At 39.3% G+C, this 19,149-nt stretch overlaps 1 protein-coding gene across 1 annotated transcript in view; it reads left to right on the forward strand.

Moving 5' to 3' along the window:
• The window catches only part of LOC135083435 (uncharacterized), a 52,325-nt gene that overhangs the window by 19,032 nt on the left and 14,144 nt on the right, over positions 1-19,149 (forward strand). Inside the window, exons 4-5 of the mRNA XM_063978182.1 lie at positions 6,948-7,087; positions 16,421-16,596. Of these exons, the coding sequence (XP_063834252.1) occupies positions 6,948-7,087; positions 16,421-16,596 (316 nt within the window). The remainder of the gene's footprint in view (positions 1-6,947; positions 7,088-16,420; positions 16,597-19,149) is intronic.

Here is a 19,149-nt window from a genome sequence, read left to right on the forward strand (position 1 = left end):
CACGCGATTTTTCAATTTGACATTATCTACACAGTATTATAAGGGCATGATAATTGTACACCTTGAAGTTAATGAATTTAATACGAACAATCAGTATCTAATAATCTTAGTGAATATTGTTTGTTTTTCAAAAACGTATGATAAGGAGCGTCGACTCCAAATGGGAATGAGCCAGGCAAAGAAAAAAGAAAAGAAAGCAAAAACACAAGGATTTTATAATAACGTGTTTTAGTCTGACGTAGTGAAGGTATTCGTCAAATAATAGGACTATGTTAATTAAGTAGCTAAAGATGTGCTAAATCTTATAGGTAAGTAGGTGTGTAAAAAAAGAATTCATAAACCTGAAAATTCAAAGTAAAAGTGCAAAATGCGCACAACATTTCAATTACAATGGCTGTTAACGAAGATATCATGCAGGCAATATAAAGACATCTTGAAGTTGGTAAAAAATAAGAAACTTATAGCTATCACTTACCTTATAACAGCTACTTAACGGAACGGCGCGGGCGCAGCTTTTCAGTCACCTCTCACTATGATGTCTGGTCCTGAAAAGAAACAATAAAGATTAACACACAAAGGTGACTAACGCCCGTATTCTCAAACATTACTATGAGGTCTCACAGTGCGCGTGGACGCACAGGGTGTGACCCTGAACCAATCACAGAGCTCTATTCAACGGTGTGCGTTCGATTTGCTGCTTTACTTAAAAGTTTCTTCTTCTCAGCACCAGCCCATGTGTTGTCCCGAAGTAGTGATAGGGCAAGCTATATTTGGGACTTGTATAAGCGTCCTGGAAAGTGCCTACTAAGTACTGAATAAAAGCTTTCGACTTTGACTCGCAACATTCGACTTCTGTTCACACTTATTTTACTCAAATCCATTCCCAAAATATTCCATAATGTAGGTAAGTAACCTACCTACCTATACACCGTTAGTTCTTCTTTAGCTGAAGCTGTCTCTTTAAGTACTTACGCCTAAACTAGAAGGTTCTGAACCAATTTTCATTAATATAGTCATAAAAGGATAACCTCCCTGATTTTGTGAACAACTGGATGTTTCTTACCTAATAGCGCAGTTACACTATGCGGGAAATTGACCCGAGACGAAGCGCGAGCCCGCACTCCGAAGTATGGGCGACACACGGCGAAAGTAACCAAAGTGCGTGTTTACACTATACGTCTCGATCAATTTCCCGCATGTACTTGCGCCATAATCACATCTGTCTAAAGCCTGGTCCGTGAGCACGTAGAATTTTGTCCAATGACCCCAAGCTACCCATCCTCATCGCTCGCGCGTAATTATGTTGCTGTCGCGCTCGCACACTCACTGCGGGCGCCCGTCGCACAGTCGCGACAGCAATATAATTACGCGCGAGCGATAAGGATGGGTAGCTTGGAGTCATTGGACAAAATTCTACGTGCTCACGGACCAGGCTTTAGAATAAGCAAATACTTATTGAACCAATTTTGAATAATTTCAGTACCCACCCAAATAAATTAAGAACCAAAAAAGTAAAATACCTTTTATTCAGCTTGAGTCATCCACTGCTATAGCTTCGATTTTCCATTGTAACACTTCACACACAATTTCACATTCCTGTAAACAAAAAGGGGAAAATTAATTAACAAAATAAGGTACATTTTTATGCAGAACAAGGGTAAGCCTACTTGAGCGAAATTGCATCTGATGTTATGTGAAATGCAGTATGCAGTCTAGGATGATGGTAGGTACATAAAAATATCTGCACTGTAAGTGCCTAATCTACATTATACACTCTCGCCTTGAAAAGTCCCGGATTATAGTGTTTAGGAAAGAGCAGCAGGCAACGAATTCCAGTCCCTAGCTGTTCGTATTACAAAATATTTATCGAAACATTACATACATTAGGTACTAGCTAGGGTAGCAATATACTAGCAATAGGAGCTAAAGAAGGTAACGTAAGTGCGCCTATTAACGACCCCCCAAAATTTGTATCCTATTACCGCCCTATTTTTCTTTCTTACATAAAAGACATAATAACAGGTTCCAGAAAACACGTTACCTAAAAAATATCTAGATATGTTTATTGACTATCAAAACGATTAAAGTTTGTATTCGTAAATAACCAGTAAACGGAGTTATTTGACATTAAATGGGACGCGCCCGCAACGGACGCACTTTTCATACTGACGCGCTCCCAGCTACTTAAGGTGCACCTTGTTATTAATTAGCGATTTTAACACATTCAAAATTAGTATACCAACATGTTTTTGCATAACAATATTAATTCGTACTTTAGTTTCCTTAATAAACCCTCAATATAGCCCTCTCGCTGTATTTTTGTGGCTTAAATACAATTTTAAATAAGGGCGGTAATAGAAACACTTTTCATAATTTTGTTCCTAATAACGACCCATGGCGTTGTTAGAATTTTGATAAAGTTTTTTGTTTTAGTATTTATATCTTTAATTACGCATTTAACCTCCATTTTGTTGTCTTGATCGATTCATAAGAATATTTCACATAATTAAATCAATTAACGCCATACGTTAATTGTCATAGTTTTGGCATAAAACTGCAATGAACATTAAGGAATATCTCTAATAATGTATGACAATAGATTTTATAAAAACCTGTTAAATTCTAATTAGTACCTATTTGATGTAAAATAAACCTAATAAAAATGATACTTCACTGATTACGTCTTCTTTAAAGTAGATATTTTAGCTGGTTACTGTTTTTTTTTTACGGTCGCTAATAGAATAAAGTAATATTCATACTTAATTCTATTACCGCCTCATAACTATAACGCCACCTACGAAGACTTATAAGCCTGTATTTTGTATATAACTAACATTTATGACATGACACCAAACCAATCATGCATTATCACAACTACTATGTAACTTTTTCAGATCTTTTGAATAATAAAAAAAAATATTTAAAATAATTATACAGACAGTTTCCAATTGTCCATAGTTTAAATTAAAATACACAATTACACACAATTAAAATCAAAAAACAGGTCAAAAACTAATTTAAAATTATAGTCAAATTAAAAATAACAATAAAATATTAAATGAAAATTAATTTTTATTAAAACTCAAATATAGTTTAAATAATGACCCCCACTACTCACTAGAATACCGGGTTCCGCGTAATCAAGTATAATAGAGGAATTTATTATTCTACTATTTTTGCTTGATTGATTATTTATTTTCGAGAAGCGTGCCTTTTTTCTTTTAATAATAAAAAAATAATAACTTGAAAAAAAAAAACAAATAACTAAAACTAAAAGCAAAACAAATTTAACTTGAAAAAATCAAGTGGGTATAGTAGGAATCGAACCCGTGCCTCTTGGAATATATCCAATTGAAGAGCAACATTCTTAGCGGTCGGTAATAGAAACAGAAAAAACGTTAATAGAAACACACCTCGTCTATAGGTCGGTAATAGAAACAACTGCTTTTTCAGATTAAATTGCTATTTATTAATTATTGTGTGATTGAATACTCATTGTTACTACTTGAATTCAAAGATTACTTCATCATTGTTATGAATAAATTAAAATGTCTTTTCTATTACCACGTCTTATATCTAATTTTCTAACGTTTATCCGAAGTCAGCTTAAACTGGCGGTAATAGGCGCATTTACGTTAGGTACCTGTTTTTTGTCGGAATTTCATCATTGTCAATCCATCGAAACATTTGCACATTCACTAAAACTTCTTTCCAAAAGTTCACTTTAAATTGTTCAATACAAATCACGAAATCTATTTGTCAACAACAAAATTCATTTTAAAACCAAAATTACTCCACCAGTTCGTAATACGCTCGACCAACGAATGGAGGCGAGAGCGGGTGTGGCTGCGTACTTTGCGAAGGAATTCCATTTTATTTTTCGCTTACCCTCTAACCCTCTATTATTTTTATTGTTGAATATTGCAAAGTTAGTATTTAGTCAAAACCATTACTAATTTAAATATAGAAACCAAACTGAGGATCTTGAACTTAAGTGAATGCTATTTAAAATGTATTTAAGATTTTTTTAGAAATATTGGTTATTTTTAGATGCTGCTAATGATCCCGCATTTTGACGTTTCATTTTACGCAGAAATGTCATCATGTTGCCAACTTTTTTTTAAAATTTATTTCACACTAAGCTCAAGACATTAATCCAAGGTTGTAAACCTCTTCGCTGAATTTATTGCAACTTAAATCAGAAAATACAATATCGAATTGAAGAGACTCAGGTAAAATATTAAAATTACGCACAATTTTACATTGTTTTTCATTATTTAGGTACTAAACCAAAAATTTTACATGAATAATATTGTATGTTATTGTCAGAAGAACTGGCGTAAGCTGTTTTCAGACCTATCTAGACACACGGTAGCGCGACAAGCCAAGTTTCAGTTACAGAACTGCACCGTGCAGCATCGTGTGTAATATTACTCGAACCATTTGGATCATTTTGGAACATTGAACTTGGCTCTCATATCACATTTATGTTTTTGATAGGATTCTTGTTACAGTAAACCAAGCTTGAGTTTACTCACTAAATCTTTTGAGTTCACAGCAGCCTCGAATACGTGGGGTGCTTATGAAAATATTTTGCTCAAGAATAGTTAATATCAATAAATCAATCAATCCACTACGTACGTTTCCCGTCTAGTTTTCCATAAACTGGCGACCTTCCTTCTGTTATTGTTTTCGTTGTGATTCATTGACACCGAGACGAAAACACTTCGGCAGCTGGCGTAAACTTTATCTTAGTTTATCGTGTGTAAATAACCATATCTACATAGTAGTAGTAGTAATAGGTATGTGTACGCAGGTAAACATAGTATTTACACTTACCTAAGTAGGTAGGTACACTTCACACAAAATAATAGAAGGTGGCTTCCTGGCCGCGACATTTTTAGCTCTTCTTTTGCTTATGAAAATACTACCTACCAACGGCGTTCTTGCGCTGCTTCTTCTTAGCACTGGCCTATATTATTATTGTCCCGAATCAGAAAATAAATGAGTTTTATGTCTCCAGTAGAATAGGACCACTTGCAGTTTCCCGTAGATTTGGCGAAAATTGACTAAGAGACAAACCGTCTGGCCAGCATGTGAAATACTTATAGGTACTAAAGCTTCTATTCGTTTCTGGTAAATTAGAGAGTAAAGGTAGTGAAATTAGAGACTGAGATTAACTCATAGAAATTGAAACAATTACTCCTACCTATAAATAAGACGATTTACTCGTATACCATGTTTTCAAGATTTTATTGACGCGGATTGTACAAGTTCGTCTGTCGAAAGGCACACAATAGAGTTCATAATCCTTTAACACGTTGAGTGCGAAACCAGGTCTATAGACCTTGTGTACGTCTTGCTTACGGTGCGGCTAAGAAAATTATAGTCTTCCTTGTCGTGCGAAAGGCATAACTTCAATTCGGTCCGGTGTAGGAAAGTGATGAATATATATCTATGATGTATTCTTAAAATAGAATCCAATGATGTACCTACCTTAATACCAGGTTTTTAGACCTGGTACCGCAAGGAAGTAATAAAATGTCTTCACAATGCGAAACCAGGTCGAAGCACCTTGTACCCTGCGCACCTGGTACCGCACCCCACGCTAGCTTCGTGCAGACAGTGTTGCCTCGCATTCGTAAGAAACGCACATGTCGACATGGCGTCAAGAGAAACAAACAAAATCAAAACTGCAAATTGATTATAATTTAATTTGCTACACGATTTATTGCTAATTTAAATAATGTTTTTCGTGACAAACATGAAGTTGTAACTAAATGTTTTAAATAATATGTTTTCTTTAAATATAGCTTATTTAAGTATTTATGCACGTATGTCTTATTTGTAAAATATTTAGACTAAATTATTAAAACATCTTTGTTTGTTACTTTTTAAATTTTTATTAAAACTTAATTTAAACTATCGATATTTGTATTTCACATCCCTAGAATACCCACCAGACTTCCCTACTTCAGCGCGGCACAGGGTGCATAAGCCTTGTATTTTGAATATAGCTATAATTTTTATACTAAACAAGTTATTCACGAACGCCTTCAGGTGTATGTCAATAAATGCATTATTATTAATATTCACAGAAAAAAAACACAATATCTATTAACATGAAGCCAAAAATAAAATTAATAAATCTTAAATATTACAAGGTCTTTAAGCCTTGTGCCGCCACAATGTAAGTTTTAATACCAGGTTTACTGACCTTGTACCGAAGGAATGGAAAGTATTAGAAAGTTACTGCCGCAGCAAAGGTGTTAAAGATTGCGAAAACACAAATGCATATTGTATTGTTCATAATCGTAATCTCATCTCATAGGAGAAACACCTCTGTTTTTCTGAATAACCTGTGGAATCTTAGGTTATTGATACTGTCTACACTCGGAAAACAAAGAAACAATCGTTTTGTTGGTGATTTTTGATGAAATCCTATTCACAAAGTTGAAAGAAAGAAAGAAACATTTATTACGATGAACATCACTTAGTTAAGGACAAAGAAGGTATATGGAAAAAAGACAGAAATAGCTATACTCTATAGACTATAAAATAAATAAATAAATAAATTCTATAAAAATAATAGTTGCTATAAAAGGACTGATGGCGGTTCAGCATAGATGGGATAAAATCCCTTTTCCTCTGCTTTAGCATTCATCTCAGATTGATCAGATTCAAAGCTAGGTACCTATCTTACCAGCTGGCATTACCTATAGACCAGTAGTACTTACGCATATCGTATAAGACTAGGATGCCATCAAGAGATAAATATTGATTTCTACAATAAGTTTTTCAGAAAAGATATCCCCTTTATCATAAAAAATATTGTTTAGAAAACGTCATTTAAAAAAAGTGTTCAATACGTGTTAATTTTTTTTGTGATACCTCTGACTCTGCTCGAAGTATTTTTAAATAATCACACATTTTCTTGCAAATTCCAGGCATCGGCATCATCGACTTCGAGTCGTGGCGGCCGGTGTTTCGCCAGAACTTCGGGATACTCATCCCATACAAGGACATCTCGTACCAGATCGAGAGGAAGCTGCACTGGTTCTGGACGGAACGAGCCATACAGGCCAGGGTATGTACTTACTATTTATTGGTTTATGGATCTGAAACGTAGTCGCTTACCACGGGCCTCATAAGAAGGCTCAGGTCACCCATAGGGCGATGGAGCGGGCTATGCTCGGAGTTTCCCTGCATGATCGAATCAGAAATGAGGAGATCCGCAGAAGAACCAAAGTGACCGACATAGCTCGCAGAATTGCTAAAATCAAATGGCAGTGGGCGGGGCACATAGCTCGTAGAAACGATAGCCGTTGGGGTAGAAAACTTCTCGAGTGGCGACCGCGGGCCGTAGGCAGGTGGGCAGGCCTCTCACTAGTTGGACCGACGATCTGGTGAAGGTCGCGGGAATAGCTTGGATGCGGGCAGCGCAGGACCTCCTATGTTCTTCTGATTAATTTCGTCGCTTGTCCAATGACAGTTTAACTTTCCCCCGGGACAAACTTGACCTTCACTGGTTGGGTTTTTATTGGCGGTCAAGCTGTAGATCGAGGCTACACAGGATTTGCAGCGGTGGAAACGAGTGGTGGGAATAGTCCCGTACTCCATAACTACATTACAAATAACCGAAATTAGCCCAGGTTGATCATGGTCTACAACTAGACTTAGTGGTAAACCCACTTATGACAAAAAAAGTTGAAGAAACCCTAAGTTTGACGAACCAGGGCTTCTAAACAATGTAAGGAAATGACAAAGGTTGAATTTCTTCCGCCATCGCGCCACTTCTTCTCAGAACCGAATGTTGTCCCTAATATTTTGACATGTTCTCCTAAGTATACTAATTTTCACATGCCAGTCATGGCAAGATACACTGTAACGAAATTGATTATGTCCAAACATCTAATGGACGTGTATTTCAGTGAAATAAATGAATTTGAAATTGAAATTAAGAGGTGTTAGGATAAGCTAAACGTGAATAAAACTTATAATAAGTCCTCTGAAAAGGTAGACAAAGTAAGAACCAAAACAAGGCTTACATATCAAAAATATAGACAAACATTTACATAAGTCAAATATTTCCATTTTCATAGATGATAAAATATAGTCAAGGTTTTCTTGATCCTGTAAACTCTATTTCCATACGAGAACAACAATTCAATTTAACACTCGTAACAATCATCCAGTAATTAGGGCAGAGCTTAGTATTAATTAATATGGGTTCGTTGATTACGGCATCAGATTCATTAACATGTCAGATAGTCGGGCATCTTGATGTGTTAATTATACTTTATCACTATAAAGGGGGGGTTATATAAAAACATTTATCATATTTTAAATACTTTAATCAAAAGGACCAAAATATAAACATTCAAACTAGATAATATGTAGGTATGTATTTAATTTATATTTCTATATAAATCAACCAAAATAGTAAAGAATAGTTATATCTTATTAATTAATACATAACTTTAATATGATGTATATAAGCTTTATCGATAATCAAAATAATAATACAGCAATAATCACTCATAGTAACAGCATAACAGCATGTACTTACATGTATTGTGGCAGCACAACATTTAGACGTCCGTCCTCTCCAAGAGCCGGCACACTAATGCCCGCTTGCTTGTGCAACACCGATATTTATACACTCTCCCCACTACTAGTCAAGCGCTCCGGTCGAGACCGGTTGCGTATCTCTGGTTTTGCACAAGCAAGCGTGCGGCGTAAAATATGCAATATGTATTATTTTAGTGTTAAAATTAAATAACGTTTATTAAAAAGTAAATAATCAACAATAATAAATATCTATAATATCATAAAACGCTGACAGTCGGCCATCCTAGAAAAGGCATGACCTCATGCATCTTACAGGTTTACATCATGATTAGGTACTTATTATACTCTGATTACTAGTACAACAATGTTTCATAGAATAGGACCCTTCTGTCCATTTGGTGACATTGGGACCCTTCTGTCCCTTTGTCGCATCAGGACCCTTCTGTCCAGTTGGTGACATTGGGACCCTTCAGTCCCTTTGTCGCATCAGGACCCTTCTGTCCCTTTTATAGCAATAGGACCATTTGCCCATTTTGTGGCATTAGGACCCTTCTGTCCTTTGCCAATACATAATTATTCTTATTTCTTTGCCAGCGAACACCTTTTGGCACGACCCATCGATCGCCTTCAGGAGTTACACGAAACAATTTACCATTCTTAATTTTGAAGTTTGCCTTTATGTCGACCATATTATCGAGCTCGGGGTCTTTGAGAATACCCATTATCCTTTGTACGGTGTCATCTGCACTCTGTACGGTGGCAAGCCAATTATAATCGGTTACAGAGAGAACATTTAGAGTCGATGGAATGGGATTTCGACTTAATGCGTCAACGTGAAGCATTGACGCGCCGGGTCTATATTCGATGACAAAATTGAATTCCTGTAATTGTTCCCACCATCGAGCGACACGGGGAAGCATATCCTTCTTTTGGAATGTGGCTTTGAGGGAATTACAATCTGTGACTATCTTAAAAGGGATACCGACTAGGTATACTCGAAATTTCTGTAGTGCGGATACTACTGCTAACGTTTCCAAATCATATGAAGAATAATTTTGTTCTTCGGGAGTAGTTTGCTTACTAAAATATGCCACAGGCCGTAAAACATTGTTGTCCTTTTGTAACAAAATTCCTGCTATTCCGAACTTAGACGCATCGGTATGTAATTCCGTTTCGGCATTTGGGTTATAGAGTGCTAACGTAGGTTTTTGTATTAGCTCGTTCTTTAATGTGTTAAAGGCTGCCTCCTGTTCAGTACCCCATACCCATGAGACATTGTTCTTTAAGAGATGTGTCAAAGGTTTTGCTATTATTGAAAATTTAGGCACAAATCTTCGGAAAAAACTTGCCAGACCCAAGAACTGGCGAATATTGTGCTGATTTTGAGGTGTTGGATAGTGTTTGATTGCCTCAATCTTTTTACTACCAGGCTGAATGCCCTTTTCAGAAACTTCAAACCCCAAAAAGTCAACTGTACGTTTGAAGAAATAACATTTTGATGGTTTTAGCGATAATCCTGCATCTTTAAACAGTTGTAATACAAATTTTAGTCGGGACATGCCTTCTGCAATACTTTTGGAAGGAATAATGATATCATCTAAATATGCCAGTGCCTCACCGTGACGAGCGTTTCCCAAGATTTGATTCATTAGGCGTTGAAAAGTAGCGGGCGCGTTAGCAAGCCCGAAAGGCATACGATTGAATTCGTAATGCCCATCGGGTGTTACGAATGCTGTTTTGGGCTTGTCATCTTCCCGGATAGGCACCTGGTAGTACCCTGATGCCAAGTCCAAGGTTGTGAAAAATGAATTACCAGCCAAAATGTCTAACTGATCGTCAATGAGAGGCATAGGGTATTTTTCTTTTACAGTTTTTCTGTTTAGAGCCCTATAATCAATACAAAGGCGAATTTCCCCGGTTTTTTTGCGTACAAGTACTATGGGGCTTGCATAAGGTGAAGTCGAGGGACGTATTATGTCATTGTCGAGTAATTCACTGACTATTTCCCGAACCTTTTCCTTTTCGCTTATGGCAAGTCTATACGGCCGGTAGACTATAGGTTGGTCGTCTTGCAAAACTATTTTCATTTGTTCTACTGATGTACAACCTAACTCAGAGAGTTCAAAAGCAAAACAGTCGCGATACTCATTCAACAATGTTAAGAGTTGCTGTTTTTCTTCATCGGATAGATCATTATCTATATTCAAATCCGCGATTGTAATAGGATTTGATTTGTATGCTGATACATTCATGACGTTCAAAGCTTTAGTGGTAACATCTTCATGAGCTACATGTCCACGAGCAATTAGGAAGCCCTGTTCTAATGTGAATTTCAATGATGGAGAACAACTCGCAACAATTTGACCCTGGCCTTTAGTTATGTTAAATAACCCGGATGAAACAGAGTACGGAATATTATTTTTGAGACGTAAACTTCCTTCAATATATATTTCTCCATCAAAATCTGGATTATCTGTACAAACTTCGATAATAGTTAAGCCTGAAATCTGAACTACGTTTTTACAGAACAACTTGACTTTATGGATTGGAGTTGAAGGTAATTCCAAACTTGTTATTTCCAAAGAGTCACTCGTTTTTCTAATGACTATATGTGGTTGCTCTGTAAAAGTTTGGCCAATCATCAAGGGAACATGCATGGCCGTATCCGGGACTATAACAAGATCTAAGTGTGCTGCTACTCCATCGACTACAATCTGTACTTTATGGCTTCCTAAGGCTTTTACCATAGAATTGCCAAATCCTCTCAGTACGGGCAAGTCTGTCGTAGTAAAGTGGGTGTTAAATCTTTTGAACTCACTTAATTTAATAATTGAGCACTCGCTACCGAAGTCAATGAAAGCCGGTATCGCTATTCCATTAACTAGAGCACATTTAAAATATTTTTGATTCGCACCAAGATCTATCGAATCGTTTGATATCATCTCTATCTCGTTACTAGCTACCCGTAAGACGTTTTATCTGGAATTGGTCGTTTCGAATAACATTGTTCAGTCTCATGGCCAATTTTACTACATTTCCCGCATTTTTTTAAGGGAATCGTGCATTGCGCCAGTAAGTGACCTTCTTGCTTGCAATTTAAACAACGTTTGTTAAATGGTCTGGGTTGAGAATCCTGATTTTTATTTAAGGGAAGTTTACCTACTTTACGATCATTAGAAGGTTTAACGTGTCTCGCATTACGTAAGTATGATAAAAGTTTGTCTGGGTCATCGAACTTTACTGCCTCGGCACCTAGTCTTATGGACCTATCGTCAATGCCATGTAGGATGCATTCTACCGCCTTAGTGCCTACAATACCGCATCTGTTTAGCAGGCCTATTTTCTCATAGTAATATTCTTCTAAAGAATCACCGAATCGCGCTCGCTTAGCTAACATGTCGCTTAGCATTTGGCCGTAGTTTTCTTCAGACGGAAATGCAGAAATCAGTTTCTTTTGCCATTCGTCCCAAGAGTAAAGAACAGTAGATAACCCCTCATACCATCGCTGAGCGACGCCACGTAATTTGGGTAATGCAAAGTGAATTATTTGTTTTTCTGTCCAACCGTAAATACTAGCACACTCATTGACTTTATGTAACCACATGACCATCGTCTGTTCCTTTCTCTTGGGATCGAATTCTGGTACCGTATTGTTCATAGAGCCCAATTTATCCAATGAATCGGTCTGATTAATTGACTTTAGCACTTGTACTATTTGAGAGATATTATCTAACGTAAAGGTACATGGAATTGACTCACTATCGCTTAAACGAAAAGGGAGCTTACTTGGTTGGCTGGTCGACACACCGCCTCGAAGACTAGGCGACCGGTCGGCGTGCAGGCGGCGTGGCTCGTCGCGATGACTGCGCGACCGCTCATCATTCTGGTCGTGTGGCTTGATGCGGTGGCTACTCGACCGCTCGCGGCGACTGCGCGACCGCTCGTCACGGCGATGCGCTTCGCCGTGGCGACTGGGCGACCGCTCATGACGCTGGTCGTGTGGCTCGTTGTGGTGACTACTCGACCGCTTGCGGCGACTGCGCGACCGCTCGTCACGGCGATGCGCTTCGCCGTGGCGACTGGGCGACCGCTCATGACGCTGGTCGTGTGGCTCGTTGTGGTGGCTGCTCGACCGCTTGCGGCGACTGCGCGACCGCTCGTCACGGCGATACGTCTCGCCGTGGCGACTGCGCGACCGCTCATGACGCTGGTCGTGTGGCTCGCTGCGGTGGCTACTCGACCGCTCGTGGCGACTGCGCGACCGCTCGTCACGGCGACTGCACGACCGCTCATCACGGCGACGCGCCCCGCCGTGGCGACTGCGCGACCGCTCGTCACGGCGATGCGCCCCATCGTGGCGACTGCGTGACCGCACGTCACGGCGACCGCGCTCCTCGATGTGGTGACTGCGTGACCGCTCATCACGGTAACCACGCGTCTCATTGTGGTGACTGCGCAACAGTTTGTCACGCTGGATGCGTTGTTGGTAAGAACCAACATCGGGTGTCTTCAACACAGGGCTTGGACTAGCTCTGTCTATCTGCTCAGGCGGACGCGAATTTGATCGCGCCCGTGGTGATGCAAGAGGCTCGTTCATTTTCTGGAAAAATTCAAAAACCTTTACGCAGTGTGTCCGTTCAACACAGCAAACGGTCATTTAGTAAAAAAATTAAAAATAAGCGAACTTGAGAGAAAGAAAAAAATAGCAATTTCGATCCCACTTCTGAAATGTCAGATAGTCGGGCATCTTGATGTGTTAATTATACTTTATCACTATAAAGGGGGGGTTATATAAAAACATTTATCATATTTTAAATACTTTAATCAAAAGGACCAAAATATAAACATTCAAACTAGATAATATGTAGGTATGTATTTAATTTATATTTCTATATAAATCAACCAAAATAGTAAAGAATAGTTATATCTTATTAATTAATACATAACTTTAATATGATGTATATAAGCTTTATCGATAATCAAAATAATAATACAGCAATAATCACTCATAGTAACAGCATAACAGCATGTACTTACATGTATTGTGGCAGCACAACATTTAGACGTCCGTCCTCTCCAAGAGCCGGCACACTAATGCCCGCTTGCTTGTGCAACACCGATATTTATACACTCTCCCCACTACTAGTCAAGCGCTCCGGTCGAGACCGGTTGCGTATCTCTGGTTTTGCACAAGCAAGCGTGCGGCGTAAAATATGCAATATGTATTATTTTAGTGTTAAAATTAAATAACGTTTATTAAAAAGTAAATAATCAACAATAATAAATATCTATAATATCATAAAACGCTGACAAACAGTTGCGTCATACGGACCCTTTTGTTTATACTTCATTAAGACTGTATGAAGACACAGTCACCGGTATTTAGAGGCGTAGCGCGTAGTGATTTGCCTTTAGCAAGGAGTTCCAGGTTCGAATCCTGGATGTGACAGTTAAAAAAACTGCTGGGAGACGTCTCGTACATAAATGATCTCATGATCAATTATAATGAAATCGTCTCATTATCATCATCATTTCAGCCATAAGACGTCCACTGCTGAACATAGGCCTCCCCTAATGATTTTCATAATAATGACCTATTAGTAGCAGCCTGCAGCCTGCATCCTACCTTCTACCTTTATGAGATCGTCGGTCTACCTTGTGGGTGGACGTCCTACGAGGCTACGATGGGCTACGATCATGATCTACAATTATTCATCAATAAAATTACATTTGAAATGAGCTCCATGAGGCATTTTCCTAAATGTGCTCATTAATTTCAAAATAACATATTCAAACATTCTGATCTAGCAGATTAACATCTGACACAAATCTTCACCGAATGAGCATCTTAGTCTTAGTTACATTGCATACGTAATTATCTCAAATGAACAATCCAGGAGCATTGCAACATCTCACATGCCGACCCAAATACGAGTAGCAGCATAGCGTTCAGATTATAATGAAGCGACGCGACACGTGCTAATAGATGCGCGGGCCCCGATTGGGATGCAAGTCGACTGGGTCGTTTGATTTTGGTTTCATTAAGTGGTCTATCAATTGATGGGAAGAATTTGACACCTAATTAGGGTACAGATTACTAATAAGTTACTATTAGGGTGCAATGGACTTCATAACCTATTATCATATTTGTCGGCCGTTTGGTGTAGTGGTTCGAAACGGACTACTATTCAGGAGGTTGCAGGTTCGATTCCCGCACAGTACAAACATTTGTGTGCATTAAAACATATTTGTTTGTATTCGACTGGGTGTTTTCTATGTATAATATGTAGTTATGTATTTAAAAAAAAAGTATTTAAGTACGTTTATATCCGTTGTCTAGTACCCATAGTACAAGCTTTGCTTAGTTTGGGACTAGAAGCGCAGTGTAAAATGTCCCAAGGATATTTTTTTTAGTTGTCTTTACAAATGATATGACCCCTGTAGGTAGGTAAGTGGCAAAATATCAGAAATTTCTTGGTCGCATTTATTGAGTAATCGGAGACGAAATAGGTACTCTTTAGGCTAATTGGACCATAATTCTCACCATACCTTTGATATAAAGTAACTGTTCTGTTCCGAATCTTTAGATGCACCAACACTTCTGATTATAAAATGGAAAGATTTTCTTAGTATGCTTACGTAGCGTTGCGTCACAAAATTTTCTGGGAAATCAAGAGTAGGTACGGTTTAATATAATTAGGTATTCGAAGAAGAAGCACATTTCGTTAACAATGAAGGGGTTTATGATACACAATGTATTGTCACTGATATTTATTTTTGATGATGTTCAACAAAGATGCTTATTAAGCTTAAGGTACAATGACCATTCATTCTTAAAAGGGTCAAATATTAGCGTTGTAATCTGTGTCCTGTCTTACTATAGTAAGAAGTTTAAGTTGCTGGAACTTATCAATATTATTCTTCTGATAAGATTCGTTGCAATCATCTAGGGTCATCACCTGCTATATTACCTGTTTAAATAGACGTCTACAGTCACCTACGATGACCCATCCCCCCTTGCTATAAGACTTGGCGCAGACCACCGATTTTTAGTTGGCCGATAGTTGGGCCCGATTTTAATTTGTATGAAGAATCGGCCAAATCAAATCGATGTAATGTGCGCACTTACATGCCCATACTGATCAACTGCCCGACTAAACTATCGGCCGACGAAAAATCGATGGTCTGCGCCTAGGCTAAAGGTTTTTGAGAAGTCCTGAAATCTGGTAGGAAAAAACCCTTAGTCCAATTTACTAGATCAACGCTGTTTACATCCGAAACAGTTGATTACGTATGAGCTAGATGCGGCGGAAGTACGATAATAATTGCCAACAACTAGTTAGCGTCTCTTATCATTGCCCCATGTCAAGGTTTCTGAGTTACTAGCACTAAAATAGTTGGGTCATTTGTAATTAGCTTGATTAATCATGGGACACGGGAATCGGTCGGTTGTGGCTGTAATATTTTTGGTAGGTTAGGTACGACAGCACAAAATATAGCGCATCATCCAGGTGGATTATGCGATCTTCATCCAAAGTAATTACAATAAATCAACACTGAATAAACACCCAAATTGTCTTTAAGGGACATTTTACATTTTCATTGACTGCATAAAATATTCATGGTTACTCCTATGATTATACCATTGACTTATAATGTACTTCAATGGATTATACATACTTTAAGAAAATACAGACACAATGAGTTTCGATCCCTCATAATCGACATTAAAATCGCAATAGAGAGCGGGTCGCTCTCTTGTGGTTGATGCTAAAGGACGTGATGATGATGATGATGACGACGACGATAATAATACTGAAGAAACTAACACCCAAACCCTCAATTCCAGGCCCGCCAGCGCTTCGAAGAGGCCGGTCGCGCGTTCATGCAGACCACTCTCTCGGTGGCCAAGCAGATGCGGCCGCGCGCGCTGTGGGGCTACTACGGCTTCCCGTACTGCTTCAACATGGCCGCCGGCACTATGGAGGAGCACTGTCCTGATAAAGTCAAGCAGGAGAACGACAAGTAAGTCGAAAAGAGAGGCTATAGGTAACGGCAAGTGCAAAGTAGGGGGATTCACAAGGTGGATAGATGCTCTGGTAAAGGATGCAGGAAACCGCTGGATGAAGGCTGCTATCCGATGGATCAACGGCCTAAAAATAGCTGGCAGCGGCTAGATGCAAAAGCGGGAGACGGTGCATTGTGGCTTTCCTTGAGACTGATTTCTGATTCCCTGATTTCTGTCAGTAGACTGCTATATGCTGGTAATGATGATATCGACGGTCCCTACGTATAATAACGTATCTGAAAACGGCCAATTTTACAGGAGAGCGGTTTGAAGGTTTAAACATGTGTAGCTCGCGTTCTATTTATCATACATTGATGAAATTTGGTATAATAGTTTTATATGAGGTATATTTTATAAATCATGAAGAATTATCAAAAAATAATCACAATTAGTGTATTATTTGTCATTTACTCACTTATACAACGGAAAGTTTCTAATTACAAATGACGTAAGTGGTACTTACTGACTTTTACGTTGGATTAATAGATTTGTTTAAATCATTAACTGCCACATGAGTAATTGTACATGGGAACAAAGTTCAGCTACTACTGACCGTAACTCTCATTCTAGGCCCATAGTCCTCCTCGACGAGGCTTAACAGCGTCCCGCCTCGTTTCTCAGATAGTTGCATATTGGAGGCACTTCAATACCTTAAGATTCTTCCTTATCTGAGGGGTCTTTTGACTGAAGAATTCCTGTAGAACCGGTAAATTTTCTTTTTCAATAGTGCCGGCCAGGTTTGACACCATGGCATCGAGCCCGAAGATCCACATGGGTCCTTTTTGAGTTCGATCTTGTGGAACATTGGATACGACTGGGTACTAAATGGAACCCTTTTCAAGGGCATGGACATTTCAAGGTATCATCTGCCATGCAGATAGTTTCATCATTACAAGAATATCCTGATAACTTTCAGAGCCTCCCCTCCAACAGTGAGGCGGCTTGCCTGGGCGCCACAGATGGCATTATGGTCGCCCCAGGCCAGGGACCACATATATTTAAAAGCATCCCTGATACCTTCACCTGACGCCCACATCACTGTCAAAGCTAAGGCACAGATCAAATATCTAAGAGTAAGGTCCTGTTAATCACCAGTGGCGCCAAGTAGTGAGCGCAAATACGGTGACCTCCATCAACAGCCCTTTACAGTCCACTGCTAGACTATGAGCCTCCTCCACTATAGTGGAGGGTTTTGCCATAATCTCCACGCTTGGCAGGCGGGTTGGAGATCGCAGTTTGAAAGATTGATGTTTATCAGAGAGCGCTGCTGCCCGTTCTCTGTTTGATATGTAGTCCCTAAGTCGCCTCTTACGACGAGTAGAATACATTTGTCACCAACCCCTACTCTTCCCGCGGGTGTCGTAAGAGGCGACTTAGGGACTACGGTGACCTTAATTGTATATAATCAGTGGCAGCTTGCACTTTTTCCAATTCGTCGCCGTGCGTATGGAAGACAGCTTGCTTCGTCGTGGCTGCTTCCCTAATTTGGAAGTCCGAAAACTCTATGTCGGAAGGCTATGGAGAAAGGCCAGGAGCTCTATACTGGCACCCTCAAAAGCATAATTCTGTACAGGACTCCCATCTAAGGCATCACCCTCGTAGGGAAGGGTAACGCTACCCATCTTCTAAGACCTTAACAGGCCCAGAAAGTCTACAGGGCTACATCGTAGGCTTTAACGCAGCGTGAAGAACGAGGTGAAAGCTCCGCCTTAGGAGGACAGAGAGGCCGTTTGACGTGAGACTCGCTAGCCTGTGCTGTAGTCTAGTAGTTGATAAACTACCTAGCCGTAGCTAAGTTGGGTCACCGAACCTTATTCGCAATCGTGCAGAAGTTTAAGGTTGCTCGAGCGATTTCACCATGACTGGGCACGGATCCTTCGAGCCCTACCTGTATTGCGGTGGCTAGGAGCATACGGCACACCATATTCTTGCGGGATAGCATAGTCAAAGCTATGTGGACGGTAACAAAACCTGGGTGGTAATGAATCACCTCTATCTGAGAAGACAAGGTGCCGAAAGAAGCTGCGGTACGATAGCGCGACTACGAACCAAGTGCGGGTGCATTTGAATTCACTCCAGGGAAGGTGACAGTATGATTGCCTCCTATCTTCCTTCCTCAGTAATGGCCAGCGTAACGGGGTCGTGAGGCAGTACGGGAGGCATTGCATAAGCCACCACCACCGTCTGCTGACGGTGAGTGTGTGTGCGGGAAAGCTGTGTACTTCCAGCTGCTCTCGTCCCAACTGTCGCCGTGTAGGCGGGAGGTCTTTGTTCGGAATCTCACAGTTAGCACTTATAGCGAGTGACGGGTGCATCAGGGTATTTTTAGTGGGTATACCTCATCCTTCTGACGGGTATGTATGCAATATCATGTAAGCATGTAATAGTAGCTTCTGAGTTAATTGAAACTTTTGTTTGTAAGTGTTGCCTGCTTATATTTATTTCTGAATTCCATAATAAAATATGCTTGATAAATAAATAAAATAAATTTTTACGATATTTTTACAAAC

The sequence above is a fragment of the Ostrinia nubilalis genome, chromosome 23, assembly GCF_963855985.1.
Source record: "Ostrinia nubilalis chromosome 23, ilOstNubi1.1, whole genome shotgun sequence".
NCBI lineage: Eukaryota > Metazoa > Arthropoda > Insecta > Lepidoptera > Crambidae > Ostrinia > Ostrinia nubilalis.